The sequence below is a fragment of the Prionailurus viverrinus genome, chromosome B1 (genome assembly GCF_022837055.1).
Source record: "Prionailurus viverrinus isolate Anna chromosome B1, UM_Priviv_1.0, whole genome shotgun sequence".
NCBI classification, from domain to species: Eukaryota; Metazoa; Chordata; class Mammalia; order Carnivora; family Felidae; genus Prionailurus; species Prionailurus viverrinus.
Genome location: NC_062564.1, coordinates 170,245,644 through 170,266,198, shown reverse-complemented (window position 1 = coordinate 170,266,198; position 20,555 = coordinate 170,245,644). Strand labels below are relative to the sequence as shown.

Genomic DNA, 20,555 nt, shown 5'->3' with positions numbered 1-20,555 from the left:
TGGGTCATATTTTTGGTTCTTAATTCTTGTAAACAAAACTACAAAACTTAGTTCCTGCTTTGGCAGGGTACTATTTTATTTGGGGGGAACAGACAGCAAATCAATAACCAAACACAAGGTAATGTCTAGCAGTGCTAGGTGCTATAAAGGAAAGAATTGGGTATGAAGGTAGAGGGCCCATTTTCCATATGATGATGGGTGAAGGTCTGTGTAAAGCAATGACATCCAGCCAGAGATAGTAGAATGAAGTGGAGGGATGAGTGAGGGGAATTTCTAGGACTGTCCCTGTGACAGTTTGTCCATGGTATATTTCATCACTCAGTTCTAGAACAGTATGGCCCATTGGTTGGGTGTATTTAAGAGGGGTATATAGTATCTTCCTGTGGCAAAAGCAAGGACTTAGGAGGCAGACCCAGGTTAAAATTTTGGTTCCGTTCCTTTTTTCCTGAGGTATTTGGGCACCTTAAGTTTATTCTAAGCTTTAGTTTCCTTATTTGTAAAGCTTGAATTATAATCCTTATCTCTTGATAAATGAAAGTTCTACATGTAAAGTCCCAAGAACTACATATCTATGCAGTCATACAGTAACTAATAATTATTATAATTATTTTTATAATCTGTGTCTTATAAAGGGACACAGAGAAGTTCCCTGGGGGGTGCATCTCAGAACATGCATATAACTATAGGGATTTACAGAATAGCATGGAGAGGGAGGGGGAGAGAGAGAGACAGAGACAGAGAGAGAGAGAGAAAGAAAGAGATATAAAATTCTCATCCTTTACGAAGGCCCACAGCCCTGCTTCCACAGGCAAGCACCTGCTCTTTAAAATGGCAGTTCCAGGGGGCACCTGGGTGACTCAGTTGCTTAAACATCTGACTCTTCATCTCAGCTCAGGTCATGATCTCGGGGTTGTGAGTTCGAGCACTGCATTGCAGTGCTCTGTGCTGGGCATGAAGCATACTTAAAAAATAAACAGATAAAAATAAATAAATAAATAAATAAATAAATAAATAAATAAAAACGGTGTTTCCTGGAGCCAGGTTCGCCCATTGCCTGCTAATCAAAAAGTCTGTCTGAGTCTAGTCCCAGTTTACCTTCTGACATGCTGTGTGGCTCTAAACTAATCATTTCACCTCTTTGTTCTCAGGTAGAGGAGGAAAGATCTCTACACCTTCCCCATCTCCAAGGAATATCTTCAGACTGAAACAAGAAAGTTTAAAATGCCCCTCTTGTGATGTTACTTCCTGTTACATGTGTGAACATAATTTAGGAAAGAGTTAAACCTCTTTAAATCACAAACATTTATCTCACAGGTGATGAATTAGGTCTTTAGCCATCTGTGTTTGGGCAACAGCTTTATCCTGGGGAGATAGTAATAAAACCAGAGGGTGATTTGGTGGTTCATCTTGGCTCAGTGGAAACATGTGGATTTTGGAAAGATGTGCATCTGGTTCCAGTTTTCTAAATTACTGAATTTTGATTCTGTCACCCTGTTTAGGACACTTATCCTCTCTGAGCCTAGCTTTCTCAGTCTACAAATAAAGCAGGCAATAACAACGTGTAAGCGATTGTAAGGATTATGAATGTAAAGTTCTAGCATTCTATCTGCCATTGATGTTTTAAAATGTTACTTTTGGTTTTGGTTTTTATTTTTGTTTAAGACCTGAATTCCTGGAGGTGTCTGGGGGCCCCTATTTCAGGAGGCCTTTTTAAACCATTGCCAGGCTGGACAGGCAAAGTGTCAAATGGAAATAACCCACTGGATTTCCTCCAGCCGGAGGAGCTGGGTCTGCTCCAGGGATCCTCTGTCAGGGAGCCGTGGGGACTAATTCTTGGCCTGAATTCCAGTGGCAGCTCCTGTGGGCATGGGGGCTTCAGTGGGCATGGGGGCTCCAGAATTGCCCCAAGATGATGAAGTAACTGGAATACTACAATTTCACAGTGGCTCTTACAAGGCAGGAGCAGGTTGAGGACATAAATCGGCTATTGCGTAACCTCTATGTCTTGTGCGTAGCAATTTCCGTCCCTTGCCAACATATCTGCATTTGCTGCAGGCTCTGGTGAGGCTTCAGGTCACTCCTAAGATTCATCTGTTTAATCAGTGGAAGGGAAGAAGTGGCCTGCCTTTATGAATATCTGGGTCGGCTCTCTCAAAACAAGCAGGCTGCAAATCCCAATGGCTTCTCAGCACTGTCTCAGATGCATCCATCCTTCATTACGCTATTCCCATGGTAACCCCTAGGAAGGGAGAAGAAGGACAGTAACCATTGAGCGGCTATTTTTAGATTTCTGGCCAGATGCTTTGACAAATCTGTTGAGGGACAGAAAATGACACAAATGTAGAAGAGGATTTTTTTTTTTTTTTTGGCCAAAGACAATATCATTTAAATTCATCTTATAAAACTTTGGGAAATCATTCAACCTACTTCTACCTCTAGGAAGATCTACTTCCAAATCATACCCCCCAAAATTGTTCAATAAGGTCTTTTTAGAACACTTTACTTAACAGCTTATTCTAATAGATAACCAAATTTCCTACCCTCATTTTATCCCGTATTCAGTCTCAGTTCTCAGACCAAGGGAGTTGGGAATAAGACTGAATATGATTGCTCCAGTTGTGGGCTACACAGCCCTGAAGGAATCATTCATTTAGACCCTGCTATACACATTTTGTGCAACTATCTGCACTCGCCCTGCTGCACTTACTTTTTTTTAATGTAAATTCCTCCCTTCCTCCTTAAAAACCTTCGGGAATTTCCCATTGCTCTGAGGTTGAAGCTCACAGATCTTTAAGGTGGTTATAAAGGTACAACATGATATAGATCCTGCATATCTGTCCAGAATCATCAGTACTAATATAGTTCTCTTTCTTTGTGTTTTGGCAAAAGACTTTCTTTCTTTTTTTTTATTTTTAAATTTTTAATGTTTATTTATTTTTGAGTGAGAGAGGGAGAGATAGAGCACAAGCTGGGGAGGGGGAGAGGGAGACACAGAATCCAAAGCAGGCTCCAGGCTCAGAGCTGTCAACACAGAGCCGGATGCAGTGCTTGAACTCACGAACCCTGAGATCATGACCTGAGCTGAAGTCAGACGCCTAACCGACAGAGTAACCCAGGTGTCCCAAAAGACCTTCTTTCAGAGTCTCAAACATGCCTTCTTCCTGCCATCTCAAGGTCTTTGCACTTACCTATAATACTTTACCCCATGCTTTCTTACCTACTTAATTTCTCTAACTCCTTCTTGTCCTTCAGAGCAGAGCTCAAATATCAGAAAACACTTTCTCAAACTCTGAAACAAGAAAAGGCACACCTTCAGTAGCCTCTGATAACAACTTGTGCATTTCCTTTCCAACACTTAACAGGTTGTGAATCTATATTTATTTATGTAAATAAAAAAAAAAACTATGAGCTTCAGGTTGTTAGGGAACAATATTGTTTGTTTACCATTATATATCTAGTACCTTAGCACCATGTTTGGCAAATAAATTATTCTAGTCACTGAATGAATGACTAGCGGTTATTTTAAAGGGACATAAACTCAGTTTCTCCGTCAGGTCAAGCTGTCAGTGTAATTGCACTGGAGCTCCTTAAAATGTAATATGAATCCAAATTCCCCAGAGAACTTATTAAAATGCAGATTCTGACTCAGCAGATCTAGGGTGAAGACTTTTTTTCTGCATTTCCAACTGGTATCTAACTAGTAGAACTTGGTTGCACATTGGAATCACCTTCAGAGCTCTAAAAAAAAAAAAAAATCACAATTCTGAGATTTTCACTCCTGGTGATTCTGATTTAATTGTTATGTACTTGGCCTGGGCTTTGGGCATTTTTAAAAACTCCCCAATTTATTCTAATATCCAACACATTTGGAGATCCATTGATTGTAGGTGAAGCTCATTCTCAACAGGAGGTAAAGAGATATCTTTGTTTCCTTTTACATTAAACAGCATCCAACATGGCCACTAATAGGGGTCCATCTTATTACTACTTTTTAAATGCGTGCCCCTTAGAGACACACAGAGACACACAGAAAAGTGGTACAAGCAAAGAGAATCCTATATGAGTTGGTTACTGTGACGGCAGAATGGTCCGATCTTAAACTCTCCCACCTCTACTCATGGGGAAAATGTATGTCTTCTCAAATATTTCAAAAGTTACGTGTAGCTACTGAAAAAAGTGGAACATGTTGGTGGAATCAAATGTGGATCTAGCAGCCTTGCAGCCCGAGGAACAATGCATACTTACGCTCATAATGTCATCAGAGAAAAGGGACCCTGAGTGCACTTCCAGGAGCTGCAGTATTTGTCGTGAGTTTCTTGATTCCCTACTTGCCCATAACCATGAACATGAAGATAACCCATAGGTTCTTGGGCATTTTGTTTCTCTCTTTGAAAACCAATGCTTCTTCATCTACAGCGTAGTAACAATCCCCCTTTCTTGTCATTAACTCCACTCATTTTTTTCCCACTGATTCATTCTTGTTTGTGTTTTTAATCTTACAAATCCCACAATGTGGAGTGTAACTGAGCACAGTAGTGCATGTCAAGCCCTACACTAGTTGTTTTCATTTTCTTGGTTACTTAGTCCCCTCAGCAAACCTGCTAGGTAGATCACATTTGACAGTTGACAAAACTTACTAGTTTGAGGCTTACTAGTTCATTAGCTTCTCCAAAACACAAAGATGGCCAGTGGCAGAGTCTAGATGTATCTAATGTTTCTCTACTCCAGTATTAATTAACAGTGTATAGGCCAAATTCAGCCTTCAAATATTGTGGTCCACATGGTCTGAATACATTTTTAATGCGGTTCTGGCATTTAGAAAGAATAAAATTTTCCATAAAACGCCAGATTTTGGGGTACCTGGGTGGCTCAGTCGGTTAAGTGTCCAACTCTTGATTTCAGCTCAGGTCATGATCTCATGGTTCATGGGATCAAGCCCTGCATCTGCCTCTGTGCTGACAGTGTGAAGCCTGCTTGGGATTTTCTCTCTCCCTCTCTTTCTGCCCCTCTCCTGCTCATGCTCTCTCTGTCTCTCTTAAATAAATAAATAACCTAAAAAAATCAGATTTCAAGCTTATATTTAAAATAATCATGTCATAAATAAATAAATAAATTAATTAATTAATTAATCATGTCTGACAACACTGAGTAACGTGCCTGACAGCCTGAAGCTTGCCTAAAGCTGAGTGACATTTTTTTATCTTTCAGATGACTTTTTACCTCTCACTAATATCTCTTTTATTTCTGGTCTGGCCCAGCATTTATGACACCTGTTTGGTCCCTCCAAGTCTCTGGGTTTTCAGCTTAGCGAGTAAACTCTATTGAGGGAAGCAGTGATTCTTTCATCCCTGATATATTGTGTCATCAGGAAAAAATGTCCTCTTTCTTGGTGAGGTGGACATCATTGCCTTGCCATCTTAATGACTTTAGACCTTTTTAGGATTATGTTTACATTCACCTCCGATGCACTGTTCTGACTTCTTTGAATAGAAAGTGGTGGAGCTTAGTATTCTACCTTCTGATTCTAGCATTTAGTTGTCTGGACTGGTTTCCAATCAAAGTTTTGCCTTAACAGGGGTTTGTAAGTTGTGTCCTTGTGTTTCAACAACTGTGGCCCAATGAAAACTCACGTATCCCTTGGTCTCATGGTATAGTTGTATTTCGTTTAGTCTCCTTCAAGGAAGACTGTGACAAGGAAGAAAAGGATCTTTCCTAATGTTGTCAGAGCCTATGTTGTGTGGCCCTAGCAGTACTAGGCAGGTTTTCTCAGGAATGCAGTCACTGACTTCATAGAAGACAAGATTCACACACAGAGAATCGTCTTGCTTGTGAGAGTTGCTTGCCTCTGTTGTAGTGTACCTGTTTCCTTCCTTCCTTTCCATGCCTGGCTCTGACCCGCTGCCCACTATGGTGTTGGTTTCTATGCACTCCCTCTGGGTCACTGCAGAGCTTTCTAGCTGCACATTGTAGCTCTGTTGCTCAACAGAGTGCATGCACATTTGCTGTGCTACTTAAACCTCAGAACAATCCTATGATATGCATCTTGTTATTTACAGGAAATAGTGGCGCAAAGACCATAAACTTTGTTAAATTGATAAGTGGGAGGGTTTTCAAATGGTGAAATACTAACCTTGACTGTTCTGTCACATTTTTTACTTTGGGTTTAAGAGGCAGATCTAGTAATTGAAAAATGTCTACAAAACACAAGAGAGATCATTCAATCATTCCTTATTTTACCACATGGTATGCCATGTGAGACATCATCAATTGAAGATACACCATTATTTGATTTGCCACTGAGAACAGAAAAAACACTGTGAATTAAATTATGCCATTTAAATTATGTTGACTGTTATCCACTTTTTAATTACAGATTTTCTAACATAAAAACATGTCTTAGAATTGACAAATATGGCACTTCAACTTTACTGCATACTTTTAATGTATAACACACTGAAATGCTAATTGTCTTAAAATAATAAGATGTAAGAAAGTAAATGCAAATATTGACACTATACTACAATGTTTTTTCTTCAGCAACCATCAACTGACCTAGAATTTGACCGTGTAGTGATTTATACCACTTGCCTTCGTGTTGTACGAACAACCTTTGAAAGATGTGAACTGGTTAGAAAGATCTTCCAAAACCATCGAGTAAAATTTGAAGAGAAAAACATAGCTTTGAACGGTGACTATGGAAAAGAGCTAGATGAGCGATGCCGGCGTGTTTCTGAAGCTCCTTCCCTCCCTGTCGTGTTCATCGATGGCCATTACCTTGGGGTAAGTACTCCACTAAGGAAAATCTTCTTTTTTATTGAACCCAACCAGCATTGTTAGAAATCTATAAGCCTGTGACAAGGCAACTTGCAACATAACTCCTGGGAAATTTGCTATTTTTTTGGAGTTCCAACCAAAGGAATTGAAGCACTTATTTCTGTCCCAAATGATGTGTTGCTAACAGTGTTCATCCCTACAGAAGCATGGTGAGATAAAATCAGCATTAAATTGCCTTTTTGAATAGGAATACATTTTTTAAATGTTCAGTTGACTTGAGTTTTGCATTATGAAGCTTGACATGTGAGATAAAAACTATTTTTTAGTGCACACAAGAAAAACAGAATATTTATAAAGATGTACATTTGTGAATTCTCTTATACCCCATTATCGAACACTCAGTTTCCTACCTAATGAAACTGAGATGGTGGTCCTGAAACAAAATCAATAAGAAATGGGGCCTGGAGCCAGAATTTTATCTGCTTGTTGTTAAAAATTATTCTGAATTTTGGTAATTTGTCAGTGTGAGACACAAATTTAGGCTTACAGGAAGAAGAGAAAACTCCCAGAGAAGCCAGGAAACATGACTGCTTCATTTTTCTTTGAATAATACTGTTAGCATTAATTAACCCCCATCGATCTAAGAGCACGCACAATCCCACAGTCATTAAGAAGCCCGAGAAGAGGGCTCTGGACAGTGCACTTTAGAAAGAGTAAGAACAAAGAGCCAAAGGACACCAGTGGTTGAGGGGGTGGGACTGACTCCCCCCAGATCACTTATCAGGGAACAAAGAGCTGCTGTCAAAAGGCAGATGGATATTTGGATCTTGGCTTTGTTTCGCATCTGGTCTTAACCCTCAGCTTTCAGGGGAGGTTAGAAAAAATCCAGAGCAGGAAATGCTCATGTTTTGTTACAGGGAAACTGTTCTGATATTCTGTCTAGAGCCATCACTGTTAGAGACAGCCTGTCATCTTATGGAAAGATAAATGCAGTGAAGCCATGATTCCTGGGTATGACTTCTGCAATCCTACTTTTAACCTGAGCTGGACACAGACTACATTCTGAGGCAGAGGACTTTTGATTTGATGCATTGAGCCTCTTTTATCATATTTCAACATGTACCCTTAGGTCCCAGAAAGCTACAACAATGGCAGTCATGAGTGATAAATTAATAATAATAATAGTAATAATGATACTATACTGCACTCTCAGCTTTACACATTCATCTCATCGAATGCCCAGGATAGCCTCAGAGAACAACTCTGCTCTACTGGTTGAGAAGCAAGACAGCCTTGTTTCAAATTCATGCTCCGACACGTCTATGTGATTCTGGGCAATTTAGAAATCACTCTGTGCCTGGGTTTTCTCATTTGTAAAAGGAGAAGCGTAATAGAACCTTTCTCACAGACTAATTGTGAGAATTTTACCATATGTAATATATACAAATGCTCAATTCTTGTGCCTGGAACAAAGTATGTTTTTAATAAACAGTAACAACTTTATCCTTATTTTGCAAAAGAGAACATTAATTATTTTGCTTCAAGTCACAAAGCCAGTCAAGTGACAGGGCCAGGACTCAAAGTTAGGTCTGCCAGACTCCTCAAACCCCAGCTTTTTTGGCACATCACCTCAAGGAAAGGGATCTTTGATACTTTGTTTGCTGATGCAGTCTTAATACCTAGAAAAGGGTTTTGGCACAAAGTGCTCAGAAATGTATGTTGAATGAGTATATGATGCTCTATTGTCCTTTCATATTCTTTCCTTCTCTCTGACATTCTCCTACCATGAAAGGATCTGATAAACTCACCCACACCAGGAGGAAAAAAATCACTGATAAGGGTTTTGGTCATTTGCCTTTTAACCCTGGAAAAATTCTGATGATGGTAGAAGATATTTCCCTTTGTGGAATTTTGGTTTCTGTGATCTACCCAATTAAACATAGTGGGTGACTGCCTCCTTATACAGGTGAAAGGTTGGCTTTACCTGATGCGCTGCTTTTGACCATACTTATCTTCTTCCTACTTCTAAGATGATCTAACAGGAAGTAATGCTATTTTTCTTTCCATTTGATGGACAGAGGGAGAGTGTGACAGACAAGAGAGGTGGGGTGCAGATTTTTTCTCAATTGCTTTTTTCTGTGATTACTTTATTAATACAGTGGCCTAGAGAAGGAAAGATCACAGATGTACTACCTTATTGCTTCTGCAATTTGAAGCTAATGCCCCAAATCTGGAAAGAGACCAGAGACGGATTTCTTTTTCCTCTTCATTTTTTTCTTATAAAGGAGATTTACTTCTAAATCTATAATTTAAATGGAGGCAAACACCCCAGAAAACAACTTCTACAACAAACTCCCCTCCTCCTACAAAAACCCCTTTATTTAAATTCCAGTGTGCAGTTGTAAATGTAACACAGTGCTGGAACTGGAGAGAGAGCCTTTTCCCTGCAGAGTTCATTCATCTGAAATGGAAGGATGCCCTCTGCTGGGTTTTGGCACATGGTGAAGCATGATTCCTAGGGAGGAAAAGAAGCTGATGTTGGTAGTTTCCTTAACATCTGTGATGTTTTAAACGGTCACACGAAACCATTTGATTTGGCTTAAATTTAGATGAGTGAGAAAAATCAAGATGTATGAATCATCTGTGCAATACAACTGTTTGAAAGGAGGGAGAGAGAGAAATCGAGAGGGGCAGAGAATGAAGTCGACAGAACAGAAACAGGCATATGGAGGCACACTGTGGGAGACAGTGAGATGGGGTGGAGAGAGCATGAGGCCGTTTTGCAACAGCTCCCTTATTTTCCTGCATCATTCCTGCCAGACCCAGGGATAGGTGGTGCCAGACCCAGGGATGGGTCTCCACTGCAGGGACCTTAACAGAGTACAATGGGAAAGAGCAGAGGAATTAACAAGAATGCTCAGCTCTTTTTTCCTGATGACCCTCATTCCCAGTCAGACTTCTATGTAAAGATAGAAGCAATGAAACAGTCAAGGGAAAGAAATTGCTTTAGAAAACAAATCTTCACTGTCCTGGCATGCTCCATCGGGGGAGGGAGGGTCAAGGAGCTAGTTGGGGGCTGGGAGGGGTGTAGGGTGGGGAAGCAAGTTCAGCTTGAAACTTTTAAAGCAATAATCGTGTTGATTTGGCATCAGGAGATCTTTACACAAAAAAATTGTGTTCCTGAAGTTTGGACATAAGTTATCTTAGAAATTCTAGTAGGAAATAGGTTAGAAATAGTGTGTTGATTCTGGACCAACCATAAAACTTTTACAGTAAAAATCTATAAAACCCACATTGGAACTGAGCTATAAAACATAGAATGAATCAGAGTGGAGACTCTGGTAATGAAGAGGAGTAGAAGAGCTGTTGATCTAGGCAGGTCTCTTAAACTAGCTGATATTGAGCTGTGACTGCTTGATAATTCGGTATCCATTGAAAGTGCTATTTTATTCAGTTCAAGAATGAAGGAATTGTTACCAAGCATAGGTAGTTTATAGACTAGAAATATAGGCTCTAAGCAAGCTTTCAGAGAGAACTTGTATAACTTCTCTGCAGAAATGGGCCACCAAAGAAGCCTGTGCCACAATTAGGAAGCTGCTGGCTCCAGAAATGCCTCTGGATTTGGTCCTCTCCAGAAAAACAGATGATTTGTTCTCTGCCCCTTTTCCTACATAATTCTGTTCCTAAGTAAAGTCTCCAGTGAATGAGTATATCTGTGGTTACTCAATCAGTCACATATGAGAACAACGGAGGACAATGGGAAATGTAGCTTTTAGGTTTCTGGCCTTTACAGTACAGGAAGACACTTTAGAAGGAGATTGGATTGGTTACGAGTGAGCTGAACCACAGGATCTGCCAGATGCACTGTTTTGTTTGTTTTAATCAGATTATTGAGGTACAATTTACATATAATAAACTGTATCCATTTAAATTATAATTTGATGGGTTTGGGCAGATATTTACACCCGTGAATCTATTAATACACTTGAAATACAGAGCATTTCCACCCCCACACCCCCCAAATATTCCTCATGCCAATTGACAGTCAGTCCCTTCCTCCAACCCCTGTCCCTTGGTGACCATTAATCTTTCTGTCAATATAGTTTTCTATTCTTCTAATGTCTTTATCTGGTTTTGGTGTCAGGGTGATGATGACCTCATCAGGTGAGTTTGGTAGTGCTCTAACTTGTGCAATTTTAATTTCTGGTTCTCTTTATTCTTTGGTGTAGAGTATTAAATCATTCAGCATCACTTTGCTTTTATGTGAAGGGCTTCTTATACACTATTATTGTAGTGTGGGTCTGCTGTAGATGAATTCTTTCAGCATTTTTATGTCTGAAAAAATTCCATCTTTGGTTCTTATAAGATATCTTTGCTGGATATAGAATTCTAAGGTTGAAAGGATTTTTTTTTTTCTTTTAGTACTTAAGGGACATTGCTCCTCTATCTTCCATTTGCATTACTTCTGATAAAACGTATGCTGTCATCCTTATCTTTGTTCCTCTGTATGTGTGTCTTCTCCTTCCCCTTGCTGCTTTTAAGATTTTTCTTTTAATCACTTGATTTCAGAAACTTGATTATGATATATCTTGGTATAGCTTTCTTCATGTTTCTTTTGCTTAGGGTTCATTGACATTCTTGGATGTGTAGTTTTTTCTTTTAATCTAATTTGGAACAGTTTCAGCCATTATTTTTTCTTTCTTTTTTTTTAATATGAAATTTATTGTCAAATTGGTTTCCGTACAACATCCAGTGCTCATCCCAACAGGTACCCTCCTCAATACCCATCACCCACCCTGCCCTCCCTCCCACCCCCCAATCAACCCTCAGATTGTTCTCAGTTTTTAAGAGTCTTTTATGGTTTGGCTCACTCCCTCTCTAACTTTATTTTTTTCTTTCCCTTCCCCCATGGTCTTCTGTTAAGTTTCTCAGGGCCACATAAGAGTGAAAACAGATGGTATCTGTCTTTCTCTGTATGACTTATTTCACTTAGCATAACACTCCAGTTCCGTCCACGTTGCTACAAAGGGCCATATTTCATTCTTTCTCATTGCCACGTAGTACTCCATTGTGTATATAAACCACAATTTCTTTATCCATTCATCAGTTGATGGACATTTAGGCTCTTTCCATAATTTGACTATTGTTGAAAGTGCTGCCATAAATATTGGGGTGCAAGTGCCCCTATGCATCAGCACTTCTGTATCCCTTGGGTAAAGTCCTAGCAATGCTATTGCTGGGTCATAGGGTAGATCTGTTTTTAATTTTTTGAGGAACCTCCACACTGTTTTCCAGAGTGGCTGCACCAGTTTGCATTCCCACCAACAGTGCAAGAGGGTTCCCATTTCTCCACATCCTCGCCAGCATCTGTAGTTTCCTGATTTGTTCATTTTGGCCACTCTGACTGGCATGAGGTGATATATGAGTGTGGTTTTGATTTGTATTGGCCTGATGCGGAGTGACGTTGAGCATCTTTTCATGTGCCTGTTTGCCATCTGGATGTCTTCTTTAGAGAAGTGTCTATTCATGTTTTCTGCCCATTTCTTCACTGGATTATTTGTTTTTCGGGTGTGGAGTTTGGTGAGTTCTTTATAGATTTTGGATACTAGCCCTTTGTCCGATATGTCATTTGCAAATATCTTTTCCCATTCCGTTGGTTGCCTTTTAGTTTTGTTGATTGTTTCCTTTGCAGTGTGGAAGGTTTTTATCTTCATGAGGTCCCAATAGTTCATTTTTGCTTTTAATTCCCTTGCCTTTGGAGATGTGTCAAGTAAGAAATTGCTGCAGCTGAGGTCAGAGAGGTTTTTTCCTGCTTTCTCCTCTAGGGTTTTGATGGTTTCCTGTCTCACATTCAGGTCCTTTATCCATTTGAGTTTATTTTTGTGAATGGTGTAAGAAAGTGGTCTAGTTTCATTCTTCTGCATGTTGTGTCCAGCTCTCCCAGCATCATTTGTTAAAGAGACTACCTTTTTTCCATTTGATATTCTTTCCTGCTTTGTCAAAGATTAGTTGGCCATACTTTTGTGGGTCCAATTCTGGAGTCTCTATTCTATTCCATTGGTCTATGTGTCTGTTTTTGTGCCAATACCATGCTGTCTTGATGATTACAACTTTGTATAGTAGAGGCTAAAGTCTGGGATTATGATGCCTCCCGCTTTGGTCTTCTTCTTCAATGTTACTTTGGTTATTCGGGGTCTTCTGTGGTTCCATACAAATTTTAGGATTACTTGTTCTAGCTTCGAGAAGAATGCTGGTGCAATTTTGATTGGGATTGCATTGAATGTGTAGATAGCTTTGGGTAGTATTGACATTTTAACAATATTTATTCTTCCAATCCATGAGCATGGAATGTTTTTCCATTTCTGTATATCTTCTTCAATTTCCTTCATAACTTTCTATAGTTTTCAGCATATAGATCTTTTACATATTTGGTTAGGTTTATTCCTAGGTATTTTATGCTTCTTGGTGCAATTGTGAATGGGATCAGTTTCTTTATTTGTCTTTCTGTTGCTTCATTATTAGTGTATAAGAATGCAACTGATTTCTGTTTATTGATTTTGTATCCTGTGACTTTGCTGAATTCATGTATCAGTTCTAGTAGACTTTTATTTTTTCAAATATTATTTAGATCTTCCCTTCCTTCTCTTCTTTTCAGAGGCTCTACTTACATGCATATTAGGCTGCTTGAAGTTGTTCCATAGCTCACTCCTTTTCATTTTGGATAGTTTCTCTTGCTATGTCTCCTAATCTATTCCTAATCTTTTCTTATAAAAAGTCTAATCTTGTGTTAATCCTATCCAGTTTATTTTTTTTAATTTCAGGAATTATAATTTTATCTTCAGGCATTTAATTTTAAAAATATATATATATTCCATATCTCTACTTAACGTGTTCAATATATCTTCTGGCTTTTTTAACATATGGGATATAGGTATAATAACTTGTTTTAATCTCCTTGCCTGACAATTCTAACATCTGTGTCAGTTCTGGGTTGGTTTTAATTGATTGATTTTTTTCCCACATGGGGAGTCATATTTTCTACTTCTTTACCTGCCTGGTAATTTTTTTATTGGATTCTGCATATTGTGAATCTTATCTGGTTGGGTAAAAGTATTCCTTGTTGGGAAATTTTTGTATTCCTATAAATATTCTTTTTTTTAAATGTTTATTTATTTTGAGGGAAAGAGAAACCAAGCAAGCAGAGGAGGGGCAGAGAGAGATGGAGAGAAAGAATTTCACACAGGCTTCACACTGTCAGCGCAAAACCTGATGCAGGGCTGGATCTCACAAACCCATGAGATCATGACCTGAGCTGAAATCAAGAGTCAGATGCTTAACTGATGAAGCACTCAGGCGCCCCTGTATTTCTATAAATATTCTTAAACTTTTTTGCTGAGATGCAATTAAGTTACTTGGAAAAAGTTTGCTATTTGGGGTTCTGTTTTGAAGATTTTCAAGACAGAATTAGCTTTAGTCCAAAGCTAATTATTCCCCATTATGGAAGCATAATATTGTGGGATCTTTATCTAATGCCCCACTGATTACTGGGAACAGGCATTCTTCTCAGACCTCTTCCTGGGTACTGTCCCTTTTAATCTTTTCAGGTTCTTTTGCTAGCCTTCCGTACTTGCCTTACATGCATGTGCTGATGAGTACGCTGCTGAACGCAAGCTGGCTCTCTGCACATCTTCAGAGTTCTCCACGAAGCCCTTCATTCTCTAGTACTTTGTCCTGTAAACTCTAGCCATCTTAGTCTCCTGGGCTTTTAGTTCTATTTCCTCAACCCAGAGTGTCTACCAGGTTCTTAGGTTCCCTTTTCCTGTACACAGCTTGGAAAACTGAAGAACTCACTTCATTTATTTCCTGGCTCCCAGGAAAGATGAGTGGGAGGATGAGTGGGGGGTGGGGAATGTTTGATAATTTTGGTTTCTTTATGGGAATGTGTTATGATATTAAATAAGTAGTGTCATAAACCACCAATGTAACCAATGTAAAGTTAGATGTTTTGTTAGGTTTTGAAACCATTCTATTTTAAACCTCTTGAAAATATTTCCCATATATATGAGAAGTGGTTTTTAAATGTTGGGGCCATATTCTTCTTTGAAAATCTGATGAAAGTTATAGACCTTCTCATTATACATGTACACAATCTTCTTTACAATATAAGAGCTTTCTGAGAATTTATCCCTAGGTAACTAACTTTTCAATAAAAGGAGTACTTTGGAGACGGTGCCTACTGGAGTATATCCCACTTCTTAGTTGTCTTTGAAGATTTTACTTAGTAATGTGACCCACTTCTTCACAAGTGAGTACAATAATATCTCATGCTGATATTTTTGTATTTAATTATGGAATCAATGAATTTAGAACTTTATCTTTTCTTTTTTTCTTTTTTTTTTTTTTTGGAAGTCATCAGTATCCTTTGTGGTCATTTTCTTAATCATTAGCAATTTCATCAGAGGTCCAAATGGACGGAGAATCTTCTGAACATTCGTCTACCCCTGTTGTCTTGGATCTTATTTGTAATAGACACAGTAAATATTTAATCTTCAAGCCTCCTTCATCAAAGTCATAAATTATTTGTTTCTGGCCTGTTCCCTCCACTTCAGAAAGCACGGGGTTAGAGAAGTCTGAAATAAGCCTAAGTCAGGTTCTTGGAATTTAAATTAGGCAATATTTTCTTGTGTGATTGCTTCTTTGTCCTTTTTTTTCTACTTAATTGAGGATAGTTTTTGTTAGCAACAACAATGACAATAACAGTAAAAGCTAACTTGAATGATATACTCTGCCAAGCGTTTTGCCTCCTTGTTCTCTCGTACATTGTAAAATAGTACGGTGAATAGTACTACTATCATCTTTCCCACCCCCAATTTCATACCTGAAGAAAAGTAAAGCTTAGAGAATTTACGAAACAGTTTAAATACCTTCAGATCACAAGTGGCAGAGTGAGGATTCAGCTTTGGGTGTGTCTGACTCTAGAGCTTGGACCCTTTAAAATCAAGTCTGCAAAGTTCTTAACCTTCATCTCCCTGGCTTTCAATTCTACTATTTAGCAGCATAGTCACACCCTGAATTACTTCATCAGGTGAAACTTCTCCACATTCAAGATCTTAAACTTAGAAACATCCTGCTGTGGCCACAATGTTCTGTCCTTCTATCTATTTCCTTGTCTCTCATTGAACTTGTTCTGTCATCAGTGATATTGTGTGTCCTTTTGCCTTTTCTACTTCTCTCAGCTTATAGTCACAATTTTGGTTTCACTTGTTTCCCTCCCTTACTGTATTCAGGAATATGGTAATACTTAGTCTGTTATCACCTGCTGGACAGGCTCTGTGGAGCTCCCAAGTTTGTCCATTCCCAGTCCTACGCAACCCCCTTCATCCGTTTTTCCTCTTTTCCTCTAGTATAACCAAGGGCATTATTGGAGAATATCTAAAGTCATAGCAAAGAAGTCTCCAATGAAGTTCTTTATCAGCATTATCTAGGCTCATTGTCTAATTTTCATATCAATACTTTGTTGGTTTTCTTTTGTGACCCACATAAGCAACTGCTCCAGTGTTTTCTAATTTCACCAAACAGAAGTCCCATTGCCATCTTCTGCTATCTCTTTATCACATCCATTATTATCTTTCTCTTTTTCTAGTCTTCAAGTCTATTTGCAGCTCTAATCTTGTAGGGTATTTTAATTTTACAGATATTTTACCTAAACGTTAAAAAAAAAAAACTAGCATAGAATGATGCCTCATCATTTGTTAACTTATTTCAGTTCTCTGGTTTTGATTAGTGACCCCACAATTTTCCCAGTCACAGAGGCTCAAAATCTCGGTTTTTTTTTACTCCATCTTTCTCTTACTCGTATCTGATCACTTGCCAAGGTTTACACTGTATCCATTGGGATCTTCATTTTCACATTTTGGGAGCTCCTCCTGGAAAATAAGAGTAGCAAAGTAAAGTGGAAGCAGACATCTGGATACAAGAGTAAGTTCTTTTCCTTGCTAGTATGGGTATTGGTCCAGTTATTTGGTCAATTTCTTTAAGATGAAGATAATAAAATACCTACAACATTGGGCATTTTGAGAATTAAGTGAGATGAAGCATAAAAACTCACAGTGCCTGGAACATGGTGCACTCTAACCCTTTGCTAATATTATTAAGGCAAAAGCTTTAGAGAAAACATATACTTAGGATGTATAGGTGAGGAGAGATAGAGATAATAAAAAGAATTAAGAGAAGGCTGGGTCAATAAATCATGAGAGGAGAAAAGGTGGAGTATATTCTGAGTCTATCCTCAGACATCAATGTCCAAGAGGTCTGATTCATGGGGGCAGGATGCTGCACAGCATCTGAGCTTCTGGTTAGTGGTAGTGTTTTTAATATGAAGCAAGTACTATGGTCAAATGCCATTCAGTGTCATGTGAGCTGATATGTGGGCTGTTAGAGATATTCCATCTCAGTTCATGACACTTTTCCATAAATATTAAACATAATTATTTAAATAGTGTTGGGTGCTTGGGTGGCTCAGTCAGTTAAGTGTCCAGCTCTTGGCTTCGGCTCAGGTCGTGATCTCATGGTTCATGAGTTTGAGCCCTGAATCTGGCTCTTTGATGTCAGTACAGAGTCTGCTTCAGATCCTCTGTCCCCTTCTTTCTCTGCCCCTCCCCTGCTTGCTCTCTCTCTCTCTCTCTCTCTCTCTCTCTCAAAAATAAACATTTAAAATAAATAAACAAAGTTATATTTATTCATTTTGGTACTAGGTAGGTTATTAATATCTTCACTAACAATGCTATCTACAACATATTACTGAGAGTTTATGAGATTAAAAAATTATTAGCAACACACCTATTTTTTCTTAAGATGAAACATACCAGTTACTTATAAGATACCCTACACTATTATTTCCTTACAATATGACAATGATTTTCTTTCTCTTTTTAATAGTAAATACAGTTTTACCTTATTCAACTCAGAAAACATTTTTTACGTGAAAATGTCAAAAAGTGACATCTGATTTGTTCTTTATTATTAGAACAAAGCTAATCCATTTAAACGTGTGTCCAAGTAAGAGGCAGAAGGCTGAAGGAATTAATTTCTTAGATTCTTCTGTTAGCACCTCTTCTCTCTCATCCTCTCAGATCAAGACCAAGTTGGAAGACTGGTGGGGCTACCAACAAGATGAGGTTGCCAAAGATTTGCTTTATTAGGTTTTGAAAAGACAAATGTAGAGAGATGCATGCAGATGTTTCATACAGAAACATAGAACCTTGGATTAAGAAGGTCGGTTTGAATGTCAACTTCTCAAGTGTTTCTCTCAGCACATGAATTCTTTCTACCATATCCCTGGGCAAAGATAAACAATCTTTGAACACACCCAGTGACAACAACCTCACTGTGGTTCAAGGCAACCTATTTGATTGTAGTACCCCTTTAAATATTAGAAAGTTCTGCCTTTAACTTCCTGCACTTGTTGGTCTTAGTTCTTGAACCTAGAAAAATGAAATTAAAACCATTCCCTCATTCATAACTATAATTTCATTTGCAAAAATATTGGGAAGTTTTCTCTGAGGTTCCCTTAACTCTTACTTGTCTCATGGTTTTCTGAACTTCCACATCTTAATTATTCTCCTTAGGACCTAGTCTCGTCTTTAAATGCAGCACCCAAAACGGGAGCTAGTCTTCTAGATGATTGTCTCTATGAATATTATCTCTATCACTCTATGAATGGAGCCTCCATTTAAGCATCTATGCCATACAATGAATCCTACTGAGTCTGAGGCTAGTTAAAATACTTATATAACTTTCATGTGAATGTTTCTCAAGATAAAAATTCCTTATACCCTTGGTTTTTAGGTCCATTTTACTAGGTCTCAACATCCCTTTCCCATGGATATGTGGTTAGTAGACAATAATTAAGACAACAAGGAAACAGAATTTTCCTGTGAAATATAAGCTGCTATTTTTGATGACTATCATTCTCTTTCTGCAAGCAGATCAGTCTGGTGCTAGTATCATTCCTTAGATCATAGAGTAAAGAATTTATCAAATGACTCAAGATTCCATCTCCAGAAAAATGTGGTCATGGACTATAACAAACCATAGTCAAAGTTTGGGCTTTATGATGGAAGTAGCTATTAACAGCTTTTGCTACGTAACAAACCACTCCAAAACTTAGTGGTTTGGAACAACATTTACTGTATAGATTGTGATGTTTCCTGGACTTGGCTGCTTGTTATGGTCTACTTGTGGCTCAGCTAGAGCTGAGTGGTCTAGGATGATCTCACTTACATGGAAATTGGTTCCTCAGATTTTCTCCTCTTTAGTAGCCTAGCTGGAACTTGTTACATGGTGGCAAAGACGTTCCTAGAAGTGAAAGAGGGCAAGCCGTGAAGCTGAAGCACATTAAAAACCTCTGCTTAAGTCATGGTTGTTTTGTCTCATTGAGACCCTAGAGCAAGTCATAGGGTCAGGCCCAGATTCAAGGTGGAGAAAACAGACTCCACCTACTGATCGGAGGACCACCAATGTCACGTCCTAGAGTGGTGTGCACACAGTAAGGCATGAACACATTGGTGGCAATGACTGCAATAAACTACCGAAGTGCAGACCTTTGACATCATCTAACCCTGGCTTTTTGCCTGAGTCAGATGTGCTCAGTGACATTTTCATGTTGGAGGATTGCATACTTTTGATTTACCGAAGTCTGTTAATGATGCTTTAACACTGCATGTGGTCATGAAATTAGTTTGTGTAACAGTTTGGCATTCAAAGCACAGCTCTGTAGAACTAAATCAAGGCATCAGTCCTCTTCAAATTGCCACAGTCACATACCATCGTCTTAGTCCTACAGTAATCCTGTAGCATCACCACTAACATCTTGTGATGTGCTGGTTCCACTGACCAAATCTTTGCCTTCAGCTTTGCTGATTTGTTTGGCTCTTACCTTATTCTTGCAGAGAAAATGTGGAAGGACTATGATTATAGTGTTTTCATCTCATATTTTGGGTGCTGCCTTTAAATCAATGACATGAATCATATAGTAGTAGGTACCTTGAAACCTGTTTATGCGCTATTTAACTTTCCTTCCAAAAATTTAGAGTCCGTTAAAGAGAGAGTTTTTGAAGCATGTAGGCATTACGTATTCCAAAATTATAGGCCCAAGGAACAGCTTCATCCGTACAGTCTTTCCTTAGTATATATATCCTGGCTTTACCATTTCACAAATTTTAGTGAATTGTCCCACTTGATCAAGACTTTGCCGCATTTAGTTTTGCCTGCTGTAATTGTCTGTATGGCAGGATACTTATAAAGTGTCTGGTAGGTACATTGTTTAATTACTTGCACAATATATCAAAACTTGAGGCTTAAATTTGATGCTATGTACCTAGGCACTATGAAAGTATAAAATAGTTGTGTTGAGGGGAGCCTAGGTGGCTCAGTTGGTTGAGCGTCTGACTCTTGATTTCGGCTCAGGTCATGATCCCAGGGTCGTGGATTGAGCCCTGCGTCAAGCACCACACTGAGCATGAAGCCTGCTTCAGGTTTTCTCTCTCTCTCTCCCTCCCTCTGCCCCTCCCTGCTCGCACACCTGCACATATACGCTCTCTCTCTCTCTCTCTCTCTAAAACAAAAACAAAAAAACAAAAACAAACCAGTTGTGTCTGTTTGTGACTTGGACACAAATTAAAGAGGACACAGAGCATACCACCTCATAAAGGGATCCAGGAGCCAATTTGCCTGTATCTTAATTTAGATGTAAATTGCTAACTATTCCCAATCTGATTGAA

General features: G+C 38.7%; 1 protein-coding gene across 3 annotated transcripts in view; it reads left to right on the top strand.

Moving 5' to 3' along the window:
* Positions 1-20,555, top strand: part of GRXCR1 (glutaredoxin and cysteine rich domain containing 1) — a 319,676-nt gene that overhangs the window by 253,377 nt on the left and 45,744 nt on the right. For 2 of the 3 annotated variants that reach the window (XR_007151864.1, XR_007151865.1), the window contains one exon: positions 6,538-6,623. Coding sequence is in view for 1 of the 3 variants with exons in the window: in XM_047857561.1 (XP_047713517.1) it covers positions 6,538-6,780 (243 nt within the window). In the remaining 2 variants the exon portion in view is untranslated. Of the gene's footprint in view, positions 1-6,537; positions 6,781-20,555 lie in introns of those variants that run through there. The other variant, XM_047857561.1, reaches the window with a different exon arrangement.